Consider the following 15,321-nt stretch of genomic DNA (forward strand, 5'->3'; position numbering starts at 1 on the left):
AATAGCGGATGACAGACGAGATGTACATATATATAAACAAAAGTTTTATTGATCCTATGGCTTTCAAAAATATTTTTAGAAGATTGACACATGTTTACAAGATAATCGAAAACTTTTAAAGGCAAATACTGTTGGAAGGAAGCCCATTTTTGTTTACGATACTTAAATATTTATAAATAATATTATGTTTCCCATAGTACTTTATGAACTCACCCGATGGGCAAATACGATTCCAAAGCCTGGTGAACGGTCAACTGGGGTTCAGATAGGGCAAATCCTTTGGAGAGCAGGGTGTGATGAGTGTTGATGGTCTCCTCAATGCCGCTCATGTCCTCCACGTCCTTGTCATCTGTTGTGACACATATTTGGTTTTAATATAATCCTAAGTAAATGTAATGCTCGCATAAATTACCTGGCAGATTGAGCTCCTTCTTCATCAGATTGGCACTGCACATGCCACCCAAATAGGCCAACTCCTGTTCCAGCCGTATCAGACACGAGTTGCTGGCATTAATCTGAGCGAGATGGGAGAACATGGTTTAGAAAGAGAAAGTACTACACACGGAATCAACTCACCGATGTGGGATTGTCATAGCCCACCACTAGACACTTGAAGCCATAGCGATTGTTGTGCGGATCCTGGGCGTAAAGTGAGGCTGTTTCCAAGGAGAACTCCACGCAGTTGCCGGGCAGGATGAGGACGTTGTGGAGCCAGGTGGAAGCACTATAATAATAAGAGCCATTTAGGATCATAACTCCTCATTGGTTTATGTTGCTACGTACGTATTAAACTTCTTGACCACAATCCACTCCCTGTCATTGGGGTCCTGGCTGCGCAGAGGCATGGAACTGGGTGCGGCAGCAGAACCCGGAGCATTTCCACAACCTGGACTCCGGCAGCAACTGGCCATAGTCAACTGGACACTGGCGGAGCGTTGGTGTGTGTGCGGTGCTGCTCCACTGCCGGCGATGCCACCGCCCGTAGTGCGCCTCCTGTCCCCCGCTCCATTCACATTGTTATCCGCCTGCTCCAAATAGTCATCCACATGCGGCACTGGCGGCGCCTGCGATGCTGGACGCATGGGAATCGACAGGAGCAGGTAATCTTCCAGCTGAGCAGTGCCACACTGCGGGTCAAACTCGATGGTGAGCCACTGTACGCAGGGCGGAAACTCCACGCGATAGCTACTAATGCTAGCACTCTTGTACGGATGGTCACTCTCCACTACACAATAATGGTTACTGGTGGTGCTGCTCGAATTGGAATTGCCAGAACCAGAGGTCTGTGTAGCAAAAAGAACCGGCTCCGGCTGTCGCTGATCCTTGGACACGTGCAACTGATTTAGGGCCGCGATGTGCGGCAGAATCTCCTTGATTAAGCCCAGAATCTGGACGGAGCTCTTTGGATCACTGCAAGCCAGATTGGCAATATGTGCATAGACCAGTGGCAGTAACGTATGGAACATATTGGAGGCGGCCAGATTAAAGACCTCGAGCAGCTGCACTGCAGCTGCCTGACTGCTCACTCCTGCCACTCCACCAGATCCATCTGCCACACTAACTCCGCCACCGGCAGCCATGCCGGCTACCTCCAGCGGAGCCTCCTCCGAATCGGAGTGCAGATGCTGGGGCATTGACTGTTGAGCCGGTTGCTCGGCGAACTCAAAATCCGCGGTTCGTTCATTGCCATTTATCGGAACACTTTGACTTTGACTCTGACTTTGGCTTACACTTTGGCTTTGGCCATTTCTCAAGTCTGCGGATTCCTCGACTTCGGTGGCTCCGATCTCAATTTCCATCTCGAAGGGATTCGTGGATCGCTTGTCGAACTTCAGGGTCTCCATGAGACCCTTGCTGAACGACTCAATACGTTTGCCCAAATCCCTGGCTGTCGACAGCTGCGGATCTATGGCTGTTGGCAGGGCAGCTGTCCTGGAATTGTTCGCCCAATTGATGTCCATGTGCTCCTCGATGGGTGTGATATTGTGCTCGGAATCGATGGTCTGAGTGTGATTGGAACTATTATCAGACGGCGAACAAGATGCAGCCATGGCATTGCGTGCCAAAATCAGCAGTTCAGTGCACTTTTTGGTTATATCAGCGGCGATCTGCAGGGCTGTATCGCGGGTGGAGACCTCATGGGGTCCAAGAAGCATAATGCGATCATCTAAATGAGTTGCTACATTGGATCCATCGCCCGTTCGCCCGCTCGCCGAGTTTCCATCCTGTTTCATAGGCGTGCTGTAGTACAGGATGCAAGGCAATTGACCCCTAGCTGGAGTGGTTCCATTGAAGCTTAGATCGCATGCATAGAAGTGGAACTGGGCGCCACAAGGTCCTCGAACCGCCGGCATTCCCGCATCGCCAGAACATGTTCTTGCTCCTTGGGAGCATAGCCGAAGGGCGTAGCGGGCATTCTCCTTGATGTGCACCGGATGGTCAAATTTTATCTCGGCCAGATCGTTGTGAACCGCATCCTGATCGTAACTGCCGGATACAGATTCCAGGGTCTCCCACTTGTGCTGCGGCTGCAGATCCGCCGTATTATCGTACAGCAACTCCAACTGATAGTCATAGCTCCCGGATCCCGAGTAAACCATGGCGCCAGCAATGGCCACACCGGGTCGATCCACGGCGAAGGCAATGGCATCGGGTCCAAAGTTTCCGGTATTCCAGGTCCTACTCACATCGCAGCGGGCAAAGCGAGCTCCCGTCGAATGAAGGGTTCTGGGTGGCATGAACAGCTTGTCATATTCACCCATCGCCGTTTGGTAGACAATCTCGGCCAGAACTCTGGCCAGCAGATGACAACAGTTGTCAATCAAGCCTTGATTAACACACTCTTTACCTCCTGGATAGCTAAGACTTCCCAAGCTCCGGCTGTATATTGCCTCGATGCGAGATCTTATGGGACTGGCAATAATGTCTAGCAAACGCACGAGTACATCCTTAAATGTCCAGGAATTGCTCAGAAAATCACTCTTCTCCTGCTGCGTGCGATAGATCATTTGCTCCACGAGCACGGGATACGGATGTGCATCCGTGGAGGAGAGCATGGGCAAGCCGGAGTTGTCGCTGGGACTGATGATTGACTGGCGTTCGTTTCCAGCCGCACTAAGCAGTGAGAAAGTGGCTCTGAGTTTCACCGATGGCGAGCATAGTCCAGCAAGAATTGCGCTTAGCAGGCGGGAATGCAAGGCTCCTCGATCCATCTGAGCGAGCAGATCGCACAGGCAGTTCCACTTCAACGAGGACGTCGGGTAGAATGCATCGAAACAGGCCACAAAGCTCAGATGACACTCGTCGAGAATCTCCAGCGATAGTTCATAGCCTGCAAAGTAAGAGATATTATAAATAGAATAGGTTAACTAACTTCCAGACTCAAACTCACCCTCATCCGTGGCTATATCCTTGAATATGTCATCGCAAAAGATGCCAATGAGCAGAGCTCTAACATTGCCAATGCACTCCGCCAGCTGGATGTTCTCCATGTTGGTCTTCCGGGTGACGGGAGTTCCGCTCCCAGGTGCCACCGCTGCCGAGGCCGATGTGGATGGTGCTCCTCCGCTGCTGGCACTGCTAATCATGGCTGGGGCCACCGATGGGGAGGGATCCCCAAAGTACTTGGCCATGACGGCTGCATTGCCCACCACACGAGGGGCATTCTTGTCTATAATTAAAGGAGTACATAAGTAAAATAGTACATTAAAAGGAAAGCAAATGCGTTCACCTTTGTTTGGCTTAGACTGAGCCTGCTTGGCATTGGTCACTACGCCACTACCATGTGCTGCATTGGAGCCACCGCCCGTGGCCACCGATGTGGAGGAGTTCCTCTGCGGGTAAATCTCGTTTGTATACTTGCGCAGCAGGCGGAGACATGACTTAATGACATAGCCGAGGTACTGCAGCGACTGTTGCAGCTGCAATGGCCGGGAGCGGTCCCGCTCCTCGCGCAGCTGCAGCTTAAAGCAATCCCACGACCAGCTTAGCAGAACCACCAGGCTCTCGAAGCACTCACGACTCACACTGTTGGCAAAAGCCCGGGAAATACGCTGCACAGGATCGGCGTCCATTTGGGCCGGCGTCTGTTTGCAATCCTGGGTGACCAAACGGTACAAAATGGCCGGTATCTGGCCGGAGTTGACATCGGTGCCGTTGTTTGCCTTCTTGCTGGATTTAAAGGAAAAAACCACCTGATCCTCGGTGGTCACGGACGCTTGACCGCAGGATCCGCAATCGGAGGAGGGACCTGCAATCCGGGCCCACACCAAATACCATCTGCCAGCTACCGCACTGACCGGTTTGGGCAGAAGGATGTGGTGTTTACTTCTGGCACCGCACTCGTAGGGCACCTCTTTGGTCTCGCTGATCAGGATGCCTTCCTTCTCGTAGCCACCACCGTCGCCGCCCAAATCAAAGAGCTTCAGTTTGCAACTGTACTCCCCGCGGCCACCGAACATCCCGAAGCCACAGATCACAATATCGGTGTCCGCCGAAAAGCGTATGGCTTCCACACTATGGCCGGAGTAGCCCCATCCGCCGCCAAAGTTATCGAACCGATTGACCACCTGGAATTCACCGGCCTGCGTTTCCGCCGTCTGTTGGGTTTGCTTCAACAGCGGCTGCTCGAAGCACCCGGGTATGTTGTCCTGCGCCGAGGTGAGAATGTCGAGACAGGCGAGTAAGTTCAGGGAGGCCTGCGAGCGGGCCACACGGGAATCCACCCGATCCGGCAAAGATAACTCCGGCGAGAGCAACGATCGATAAGTGGCCGCGTTCTGGAAGATAGTATAGGTTAAGAGGAACAAGGAAAACTGATTTCATCTATTAGCTTACCGCATCGCTTTCGTTGATGTCACTGGCCACCACATTGTGGCAGCGTAGTTTCCGTGCAGCTCCATCGAAAACCCAGAGAACATTGTATGTGGGATCCATGGTGAAGGCTAGTTGTGGTGGCGATGGAATGGGTTCCGGGGAACTGGTACCCTGCTTGCCACCACGACGACTCCTTGGCACAGACCCCGCCGATACCGGTGTCCCAGGTGCTGGTACTGCTGCTGCTGCAGCAGATGATCCCACCTCTGGTAGCTGTTCATCAAAGATCTGATTCCTGGCCTCGTGCATGCTTCGGGACATCTGCTCATTGATGGGCACTCCAGCCGTAGCTGTGCCCGTCAAAGCCGCAAGAAGCGACGAAGTGGAGGCATGTGCCGGCGAATCCGCAACCGGAGTCACGGCCACATCCAAATTGGAGTTAATCTCTGGTTGCTGTTGCTCCGGCTGTGCTTGCATCAGTTTCACAAAGTTGGTTTGTCCACGATAATGGGCAGTACAACTGCCATCCCGCCGATTTATGGAGAGCGTGTGGAAGGACAGCGGAATGCTGGGAATGAGCACTATATCGGGGATGAGTACATATTTTTATTTGATTTTTTAAGAATCTTATGAGAAACTTACATATCGTCTTTTTATTGGCCACCACATGCATCTTGGGCAGCATTTGTGCCGTGATCAGGGATTCGTCTATTTTGATAAAGGTTTGATCTCCATTGGCTCCAATCCAGGTTACCTTCTTGCCATAACAGGGGCCCAAACCACTGCAAAGGATAATAGATAATCATTAGCAATCATTATTATACTAATTCAATGTGGTTTTTTCCATACAAGACTGCTCCAGGTGAACAATTCCACAGAAACTTCTGACGCTGGGTGAGCACCGGCAACAGTGGAGGCATCTCCTTGGAGCCACTTGGCTGCACGTTGGCCGGCGATTGGGATCGCTCCGGTCCAGGTATTCCCACCGGCGCAACTGTAGGCGATCCTCCTGCTCCTCCATCAGATCCAGCTCCCACCGGTGAGTCATCGTCCTGGGGCGGAGGCTTCAGTCCATAATCACTGGGCAGCCGGCCCAGTTGCCCCTTCTGGTAATTGCCAAACGTGTAGACCATTCCTTTCGATGTCAGCAGTACGGTGTGATTGCTACCAGCGGCCACTTGGCTGATGGCACCCGGTACCTGAACACGAACTGGTCCGCTCACCGGCTGCAGATCTCCACTGCCCAATTGACCATACTGATTGCTTCCGAAAGTGTAGACTTCACCGGCCAAGGTGAGCACCACCGTATGGTGCAATCCACAAGCAACCTGCACCACAGGCGATGAGCTGGTGAGCTGCAGCAGCTGCGGCGCCAGTGGAGCCACTCGAGGCGGATCCTTGTCCAGGTCAGTGGGCGTTGCAGCTCCTCCTCCGGCGGCTCCCGTTTCCAGTTCGCCCTTTCGCTCCTTGCGGCGCATGATGAGGGTTTTGGAACGCTGCTGGCGCTGTTGTACGTCACTGGGTGGAGGTTTTAGTTCGGTTTTGGCCTCTGCAAGTAGAGATTGGTATTTAAAAATTTAACTAAGGATTTCTCGATCAGTAGATAAACTCACCATCGCTATCCTGGAGGGCAATGCAGGCGGCGCATAGGCCACACTTGGCGCAGCCCGCATCTCCGTGACCACAGGGACATATACTGCCCGCCAAACGCTGATCCAGTGGTACGTTTAGAGCGGAGACACAGCTAACATTGTATCCCGTGCATTCTCGACAAATGACGCACACGCGGCACTGACCCTGCACCAGATTATGGTCATCGTAGTCGCACAGCGTGGAGAAGTCCAGTTTGAGGCGCTTGTCCAGTGGCAGCAGGGATGCAAAACAGGCGGCGGCCGTTGAGGATGAGGCAAATGGCGGCACATCCTTCACCGGCTGCAACTTGTTGAATATCCTGCCGCACTGACCCTTGTTGTTCAGCCCGAACGAGAAGAGCTGCCCCTTGGCATTGAGTGCCACACAATGGGCCTTGCCCAGCGCCACCTTGGTCACATGCTGTTCCAGCAGCTCACTGACGAAGCCCATGGCATCGCAGTGGGCCGTATCCTTGCCATACATGATCAGCTTTCCGGTTTTGGTTACGAATGCAGAGGTGCCATTGTTGCAGGCGGCATGCACCACCACATGGCCATCGATCTTGGTCATCTTCTTCGGTTTAACCGCCTTCGGTTGCCTCCGGTTTTTGCTGCTATCACCATCTTCACCGCGACGAGCTGTGCCCGCAAAGAAAACGGTGCCATCATCATTGACCAACAGTGCATGAATGCCATCGTGTCCCACGGCCACATGGACTATATTGGCCGCCTTTGAGATGACCAGCTCGGTGAGCTTGAGCGTGGGGGTGCGACCCACGCACTTCAATCCGAGCGCAGCCGATTTTCCGTAATAGTAGACGCGACCATTACTGGCCCGCACCAAGCCAAACTCCTTGCCGCAGGCCATGCCCATAACATCCACATCTGCATCTCTGCAGGGAGCAGGTAGCTTCGGCTCAAAGCTATTGTGGGCCGACTGGATGCGCTGAATCTGATACTGGTTGAGCAGCTCATCCTCGAAGGCCGCATACCCCAGGGTCCGGAACTTCTTGCGGGCCAACTGGAGCGGCAGTTCAAAGGGCGGCGGATCAATGTTGTAGCTATTGTGGTACAGATTTAGTTTCTTAACCACCAGTGTATCCTATTAAAAAAAAAACAATACTCATTACAAAGTAATCTTACATAGTAGTTATACATTCATTTTTAAAGGGATATTAGGGATATTCTGTCATATTTTATTTGAAGTAAAAATATTTAATAATCGAAAATTGATTTTAATTTTGTTATTTTCTATGATTACACTGAGATTTTAAATAAAATGCAAATACTTACATCGCGATTGCTGCAGATGGCGTGCAGTGAGTCGTCGTCCGTGAAGAGCACGTAGTTGAGTCCTTCGCGCATGTGCAGCATACTCAATGGACTCATCGCCTTGATGGCCAGCGTGTCCAGGCCCACCATTTGCAGTTGGTCGCCAGCACTGCGGCGACAGGTGCGCCGGAAGTAGAGCTGCCCGCCACTGTAGCCCAGCCAGGCGCTCCTCTCGTGGCTGAAGTCCTCATTCTGGGCATAGATGTGACCTTTGTAGGATCCCCCAAAGCCAGTGCCGATTTTGAGCAGCGTTCCTCCATAGAGTAGATAGACAAACACTCCATCGCAGGCCATTGCTGGCGAGGTGATGGGAGCACCTGTGCTCAAGGGCGGCAATTTCACGGGGAACTATGAAAAAAGTGGACAATTTTTGTTTAACCAGGCATACAATAAAACTTAAAAACAAAAAACTGCGATCAATGCAAAACAAGGAAACACCAAATAAATAAAATAAAACAACAAAAAAACACTAACCATGTGCCAAACTCACCTCATCGATCAGGGAATTGTGCGGCACCCCGTGGCTGTGAAAATCCGGTCTGGTGGGCTTATTCAACGCCGCACTGATCACCGTGTGCTGCAAGGTGGCCAGTACCACCGGCAGCTGGACAATCTGGGCGGAGAGCTGACGCGGCGTCATCAGCATGGCGGCAATAGCCTTGAGCATCTTGCCCGTATCACCGCGTGCGATGCACAGTCCCAGGAGGGCGGCACAGGCCATGGCCGACCAGTTGGCCTCCGCACCGGTGGCCGAATTGAGTGCCGCCGGCATGGTGGCCAAATCGAGAAGGAGATCGTACAGCGGATTGATCAGCTCCTCTGGTTCTAGCTTAAAACTCTCCGGCTGCTGGCCCTGGATGACATCCAGCAGAGCCTTCAGCGCCTTGGTGCACAGCAGCGGATGAACATGCCGGGCATCGGCGATCAGCTCGAAGAGACTGCGCAAGCCGGCGCCCACAATCAGCGGCACAGTGGCGTAGACGGGCTCCCGCTCGGTGGGCTCCTCCGTGTCCGAATCCGCATCGCTGTTGGCGCTATCTCGACGTGGTCGCTTCTCTGCCGGCAAACCGGGTCCTCCGACGACCACCGGCACTGGTGCCGGTATCCGGCCATCGACAAGGACTCCAACTGGTCCGCCAGGACCTGCATTCCCAGGCCCAACGGCCCCGTGCATAGCCATGTGCGCGTGGCAAGAGCAATCGAGTAGGTTGCTTATCATGCAACTGTGGGCACACATCATGCAGCAGGCTGAGTTCACGTTATTGCTCCACTTCTTCTGGCTCGATCCGCTTTGGCCACTGGGTGCTCCGCCCTCCTGGAACAGGGAGTAGCGGGTCTCTGCCTCCAGCACGGTGGATCTAATGGCCGAGAAGACCGCAAACTTGGACGCATTCGGATCCAGCTCAATGTGCGCCACCGGAAACGATGGCAAGATCATCAGTTGTTCCTTGACCAGCGGTGGATCTAGCGGATTCACCAGTCCCCCGGCACCCGCATTCCCTTCCAGAACCGCTGCAGCAGCTGCCGCTGCCATTGCTGCTGCCGATTTGTCCTTTCGACTTTTGCGTTTCGTTAACACCTTGCGATCGTGTTGCATTTTTCTGTAATAGAAAGGAATAAGGTTAACAAATATTATACAAAATGTATGATGAACTTGAATAAAAAATCAATAAACGCCTACCATGAAAATAACATTAAGCTATCCAAAAGAAATACAAGAACTTGAGGAAGACAATTCTAAAATTCATTAAAACAATAATATAAAATAATACTTTGTAACACATTTTTGAACTAAAATCCTTCGAAAATGTAAGTAAAATTTTTTATATCATTGCACAAATGATAATCTTTTCATTTTTTTTAAATGTGTATCTGTTCGACAGGTGGAACGCACTTATGTATATTTTGTACTATGAACTATGATAAACTTGAAAACTTTGATTTCGTGCGTTTTTTGTTATTATTGTATACACTATGTAATAGTTGATAAGTAAAAAGCACGGAATTACCTTTAAACGGACTCACTTGAATGAAAAACTTATGAAAATATTCAGGGACACTAATCAAACTCTAAGTCATAAATCAAAAACGCATTTCAACTAACTGAAAAAGGGGAACAAGCTTAATTTGCGAGGTCCTGGCGAAGGACTTGCATTTGTTTTTGTTTGCCTACAGGAAGCTTTTCGCTCTTATTGGCTCTTATCAGCCTGCAAGCTTTTATCCTGGATGGCGGTCGTTATTTTTGGACGACAGATGCACATGCATATGTACACATATCGTGCACCAAGGTGCAAGCTTTGGGATGCACATATGTATGTATATATGCATACTCGTATACCCACATGACCATTTTTGCGCCTGAATGCATCCGGAACTTTTGTATCCTGCAGCTGACAGGTGGTTTTCAATACCGTTTGACACATCTAAAAGAGAGCTCAAAGTTCGAGAAGAAGCAATTACTGCCTCGAAAGTGTGTAAATTTCCTCAATGTCATTTACATCAATTCATTACAAAGCTTAAAAGAGTGCACTTGACGAATTTTTAAAAGAGGTTCTAAATAAAAATACTTAAAAAGTGGCGGTATTTAAAAAATAATATACAATGTGAAATAATGTGTTTGTAAAAAACAAGTTCTTATTGGCAAACTTAAACTCAGTGTACTAAATCCGTGAAACTCGAAAAGCCAAAACCTTGGCGAAAACTTTTAATTATTCTAAAGCAATTTGTCAGTAATCAATAAAAGCAAGACAATAAGAAACTTTTTACACGCCTTCTGCCAAATCGATTTTCTTGAGCTGATTCGACATTTTGCCAACTAACTGTTGTCCAGGTATTCAATTAAATAGTCTTAAGTCCAAGGTCCCGAATTGGTAACAATTCCTATATATGCCCTATATTTAAGACTCAACTCATTAAAGCTACTTAAGCAATGTATCCTCTTCCTAAACTTTTAACTAATGTTTAATGATCTTTGATCAATTCCAATGTTGTTTTAAACTACAAATCTGTCATAGCATATATTTTCCTGATCTTAAATATGTTCTAGACATTAAAATTAACATTTTTCTTCGCCAGATATTGTTTTTTCGATTATACAAATAGTATATATAGGAATATCTAATCCCCAATCCGTTTGATGTGGTCTCCCAAAGTTAGTGTTTTTTGGCGGTTTTAACGGGGAGGCACATTCTAAACGCCGCACCATCGCCTCGTGGGCCATCAGTGGATTAATGCAGGTCGCGAGGCTCTCGCCAGTCAGCTGATTGAGAGCAGAGCTCAGCTGTTCGGCGCAGGACTGTCCACTTCCGCCCGTTGCAACCCCCAAAAATCGGGGGGTGCTGCGACAGCGCGGAGAGCGAATGTGAATTGTGTAGGGGTTGAAGACCCAGATTGGAAGCCGAAAGCCGAGTGCAGCAGATCGATTTTTCCACCCCAAGTCGGATGGGCTGTACGGGACGTAGGGGATGTAGGGGTTAGGGGGTGGCAACTGAATGGGACTCCGGGACATCTACTTATCCAGATGCTGGCGGGGATTACCTGCGCGTGCTGTTCGTGTACAGCTCGTAGAAGTGGTCGCCATACTTGAGCGGATTGAGCAGGCCAACCATTTTGGCCCGATTTTCCGTTAGATCCAGTGCTCCAATCGATATTTTCTATATATTCTAATGCTCCGTTACCGTAGCCGTTACTGTTGCCGTCTACCGTTACAACGTTATGCTCGCTCTCTCTCGGTTATCTCTTCTCTTCTTTGGCTAATGATTTATATTGCACAGCGGTTATTAAACAAAATATGAATTAACAACTAGAATTTAACTATTTTGCCGAGCATCGTCTGGCAATTTGAGTCCCCTTTGTTTTTGCCATTTGCCTTTTGTCACTTTCACGCAAAAAAAAGGAAACACACACCGAGCGACAACGCAACGGTACAATGGGAACGAGGGAACTAAAACTTTCGTCCCGCTTGCTCTTGTGCGCTTCCTGCGAGAGAGGACGCTCAGCTGTGTGGGAGACAATGACAGTGTTGGTAACAGAGCGGCATGTCCTATTCTGTGCTTATAATCTTAAAGATTTCGGAGCTTTCCGATTTAAGTTCTGTCTGAGATTAAGGTACTTTAAGTCACACGAGTATTTCCTTCCATTTTTATTTTATTTATTTTAAATCAACAAATTTGGATTCTACATTTCAGCCTTTGTTAAGGTTTTACAGTTTTATATTATGAAACAACGCAAAAGTATTGATTACTAAAATCCCATTTATGGTTTAACTTTCAAAATCTGTTTGCCTTTTCCTTCAAAGTTCCGTTATAAAAGTTAACATTTAAAAATATTTCACATACATTGCAACACAGCAGCTGTTCGAGCAGTGCTGAAAAACGCCGACGCATCGCGAGCTGGCAACGCTGCCAGCAGCTGTCACTTGCAACAAAAACAACAGGGGCAGGAAGAAGAAGAACTTTGACAGCTGCGGCACAACCGAAATCGAAGAAAAACAATTTACGTAATTTAATTGGGCGAATTTCAATGGTTTGCGAGTGTACTAAATCGACTTTTCCCCACCCGCAGGATGGGCAACGCGCTGACGCACTACATGAAACCGGACGTGATGCCCGGCCCGGATATGGTGCCCACCTTTGACCCACTGCTGGGCTTCGAGTCGCGCAAGGAGCGTGTGATGATCGCCACCCAGGAGGAGATGGAGTCCGCCAAGCTGCCGCTGGAATTCCGCGACTACTGCGCCCACCTGGCCATCGCCTACCAGGCCTGCCGCAGCGACACCTTCCCGTTTGTGTACAAGTGCGCCCACCAGAAGCACGAGTACCTCACCTGCGAGTACGAGGACTACGTGCTCCGCATGAAGGAGTTCGAGCGGGAGCGCCGGCTGCTGGAGCGCCAGAAGCGCCTCAACAAGGCCGCCTTGGCTTAGGCTAGATACCCCTATACACAAAAAAACACACCCAACAACACCAGGCGACGCTCCTGGCCGCGGATTCACTGCCACTGCCCCATGTTGCAAGCTAGTTTCCAGCGGAAATGTCAATAAACAACTCCATGCTAGTAATAATGCGGATCTGCTAACCATTTTTTTTTTTATTATCCATTAAACGATTGAAAAACTGTTCGAAAAAACCGACGAGTGTCTTGGAGATGTGGATCGTGGATGGATTATCCATTTATAAATGGATTTAGTTGGATGAGCAGTGGGTTGAAGGTATGGATGTTATAGGAAATACAAACTGCAGTTGAACTGAGCGGAAATATCAATAAACAAATCGTCCAAAGTATCTGCCAACTATTTTTTTCTTAAACAACGCAGTTGTTGCCACCAGTGACGAGTACTTCAAAAAGTTCCAAAATATTTTTTTAAAAATATAACTAATGCCTTTACAATGCAATCCAATTCAATAGATTGCATAGATTCCAATTGTCAGTTTCCTAATGCAATTTTTGTGTTCACCTCACCATAGATAATTGGAATACAATGGCGTTTGGTTATCAACAAGTATTCTTTATCTAAACAATTGGCAATTTTAAAAACATTTTACAACTTTGAGATAGCTGGATATGTCGTTCTTGCCTTTTGGGTGAGATATTCATACAGGAAGTCTTTCAACCAATTAGCTTTAATAGCTTAGAGTAAACCCTTCCAAATGGCTTCCATTTAAGCAGAATTATTAATGAACTTAGCAAGCCCCCGTGTAGGCAGTAAAACTCCTTTTATTCACAAAATTTCTGCATTTTTGGGTTTAAAATCAAACTCATCTGCTTACAATCGTACAATTGCTTTCGTTTAACAATGCAACGAACATGCGCGCACACACAACACACCCCGTATATCACAAGCACACACCCGCATATCTATAAATATGCGGAATACTATATCTCTCCTGACTACATAATGTATGATATATAATCGTATATGCATAGATACTAACGAACTACTGATGATGGCAAGTGGTTTGTTTTATAAATTACATTCTAACTAGTGGGGGAGGATCCAGCTGCCGGATGCCGAGCAAATGCATCCTCGTTGCTCCGGCGCACACATCTTTGGTAGAGGCTTCTCCTCGTCACCGCGCACAGGACCGACCCATCAAATGCCCAATTTGCGCCACAGATTGTGCATACGTCCGCCGGTGGCAAAGATGCTGCGCAGCATGAACACCTGGATGAGGCCCACACCAATCATGGCGCTGATCTGCAGCATAGACCAGTGGTTGACCTTCTGGAAATTGGACTCGGCCAGATTGCGATCGCGTGCCTCGTGCGAACGGAGCACATCCTGCAACTGGCGGGCCTTGGTCAGCTGCAGACGAATGCGTCCAATGAAGTCCATAATGTCCTGCACCTTCATATCGTAATACTCGTCCCGCGAGAGCCCAGTTAGCTCGTCCACCTCGTTCCACTGCGAGTCACCCTGCAGCTCCTCGCCCTCGCGCTCCACAATCAGCTCGAAGAACACTGTCTTGCGGTTGAACATGCTGAAACTATTGTCGAAACAGAACCGATAGTCGCCCTCCTTGGCCACCTCGTGGCGATGGACATTCTCCGGTTTCTTGAAGTCACTGACTATCACCAGGCCAATGGGGTCCAGCAGGGTGAAGCTGATGTCCAGGTCGCCGTGCCCGCCATCGATTACCTGGTACTCAAAGTCGATGATCTCGCCCTGGCGTACCGAGTGGTATAGGCACTCCGTTTTGCCGGCGTCCACATAGACGGTCATCTCCTTGTCGTACGCATCCGCATCCTGGACGCCCAGCAGAAGTGCTGCGATGGAAAGGAGCAGGACCAACCCAGGCATTCCCAGCCAGATCTGGAGGATCAATTGACCAGTGACGCAAAGGTAATGAGTAATGGTGGCTAAATTTAGCCGGCTCTTTATCTTACCGCTTGCATTGTAAGCTGTTTAACCTAATATTAAAAAATACAAAATGCTCGCTGTGGCAGTGTGACCGCTCGCGGTGCAGAGTTCGGAAGTTTAATAAGTGGTTTTGCTTTTCGCGGTTTTTCAGCGATGCCATGTTATCTATTTTGTAGCCAGATATGCCGATTTTCAGATTTTGTATAAATATTTAATGAGAATATAAAATATGCAGAATAAAACTAAGATTTACTTTCCCATTTTGAATAACATAAGTCAAACAGTATTATTTTAAGTGTAACGTGTACTAAAGCAATTACTTCGGCGAATTTGCTACCTTTCCTATAGTATTTAATAAACATTTAGCTAGATTTCAACGGGAAGATCTGGCAACGATGGCAATAACGGATTCTGAATTGGCGGCAAATTTAAATGAGAAAATTAAATATACCAAATTGTTTAAAACAAAAAATTTATATGATTAAAATAAGCAATTAAACAAATTATAAACCCGTTTTAATAACTTTAAGTTTAACACTTAGACCTGTGTCGCCAAGAGATGGAATAAGAATCCAAATATACTACCAACATATTAAGCAATCTCAAAAGTAATATAACAATAATTATGTAAAATTTAAACTATATGTCGTATTGCTTATGTTGTTTCAAAACCCTTATAATTAG

General features: G+C 48.5%; 3 protein-coding genes across 3 annotated transcripts in view; 1 reads left to right on the forward strand and 2 right to left on the reverse strand.

Moving 5' to 3' along the window:
* LOC117148275 (E3 ubiquitin-protein ligase highwire) overlaps positions 1 to 11,696 on the reverse strand; it is a 44,131-nt gene extending 32,435 nt beyond the window's left edge. Inside the window, exons 1-13 of the mRNA XM_033315588.1 lie at positions 11,316 to 11,696; positions 8,269 to 9,379; positions 7,740 to 8,126; positions 6,429 to 7,548; positions 5,665 to 6,364; positions 5,458 to 5,597; positions 4,837 to 5,396; positions 3,731 to 4,778; positions 3,392 to 3,670; positions 784 to 3,331; positions 577 to 724; positions 413 to 515; positions 214 to 349 (exon numbers count right to left, since the gene is read on the reverse strand). Coding sequence (XP_033171479.1) covers positions 214 to 349; positions 413 to 515; positions 577 to 724; positions 784 to 3,331; positions 3,392 to 3,670; positions 3,731 to 4,778; positions 4,837 to 5,396; positions 5,458 to 5,597; positions 5,665 to 6,364; positions 6,429 to 7,548; positions 7,740 to 8,126; positions 8,269 to 9,379; positions 11,316 to 11,386 — 8,351 coding nt within the window. The 5' untranslated portion in view covers positions 11,387 to 11,696. The remainder of the gene's footprint in view (positions 1 to 213; positions 350 to 412; positions 516 to 576; positions 725 to 783; positions 3,332 to 3,391; positions 3,671 to 3,730; positions 4,779 to 4,836; positions 5,397 to 5,457; positions 5,598 to 5,664; positions 6,365 to 6,428; positions 7,549 to 7,739; positions 8,127 to 8,268; positions 9,380 to 11,315) is intronic.
* Positions 11,697 to 12,166: 470 nt separating this feature from the next.
* Positions 12,167 to 12,905, forward strand: LOC117147346 (NADH dehydrogenase [ubiquinone] 1 beta subcomplex subunit 7). The gene is made up of 2 exons (XM_033314205.1): positions 12,167 to 12,276; positions 12,342 to 12,905. The coding sequence occupies exon 2, from the start codon at positions 12,343 to 12,345 to the stop codon at positions 12,700 to 12,702; it is 360 nt and encodes a 119-aa protein (XP_033170096.1). The 5' UTR covers positions 12,167 to 12,276; position 12,342; the 3' UTR covers positions 12,703 to 12,905.
* A 570-nt stretch (positions 12,906 to 13,475) lies between these two features.
* On the reverse strand, positions 13,476 to 14,766 carry LOC117147348 (transmembrane emp24 domain-containing protein 5). Its single transcript, XM_033314209.1, has 2 exons — positions 14,664 to 14,766; positions 13,476 to 14,589 (listed from the first exon to the last, which is right to left on the reverse strand). The coding sequence occupies exons 1-2, from the start codon at positions 14,670 to 14,672 to the stop codon at positions 13,870 to 13,872; spliced, it is 729 nt and encodes a 242-aa protein (XP_033170100.1). The 5' UTR covers positions 14,673 to 14,766; the 3' UTR covers positions 13,476 to 13,869.
* Between the last annotated feature and the right edge of the window lie 555 nt (positions 14,767 to 15,321).

The sequence above is a fragment of the Drosophila mauritiana genome, chromosome X, assembly GCF_004382145.1.
Source record: "Drosophila mauritiana strain mau12 chromosome X, ASM438214v1, whole genome shotgun sequence".
Classification (NCBI taxonomy): Eukaryota; Metazoa; Arthropoda; class Insecta; order Diptera; family Drosophilidae; genus Drosophila; species Drosophila mauritiana.

Excerpts from the sequence above, each read along its gene's own strand:
- LOC117147346 (XM_033314205.1), top strand. The coding sequence starts at position 12,343 with ATGGGCAACGCGCTGACGCACTACATGAAACCGGACGTGATGCCCGGC.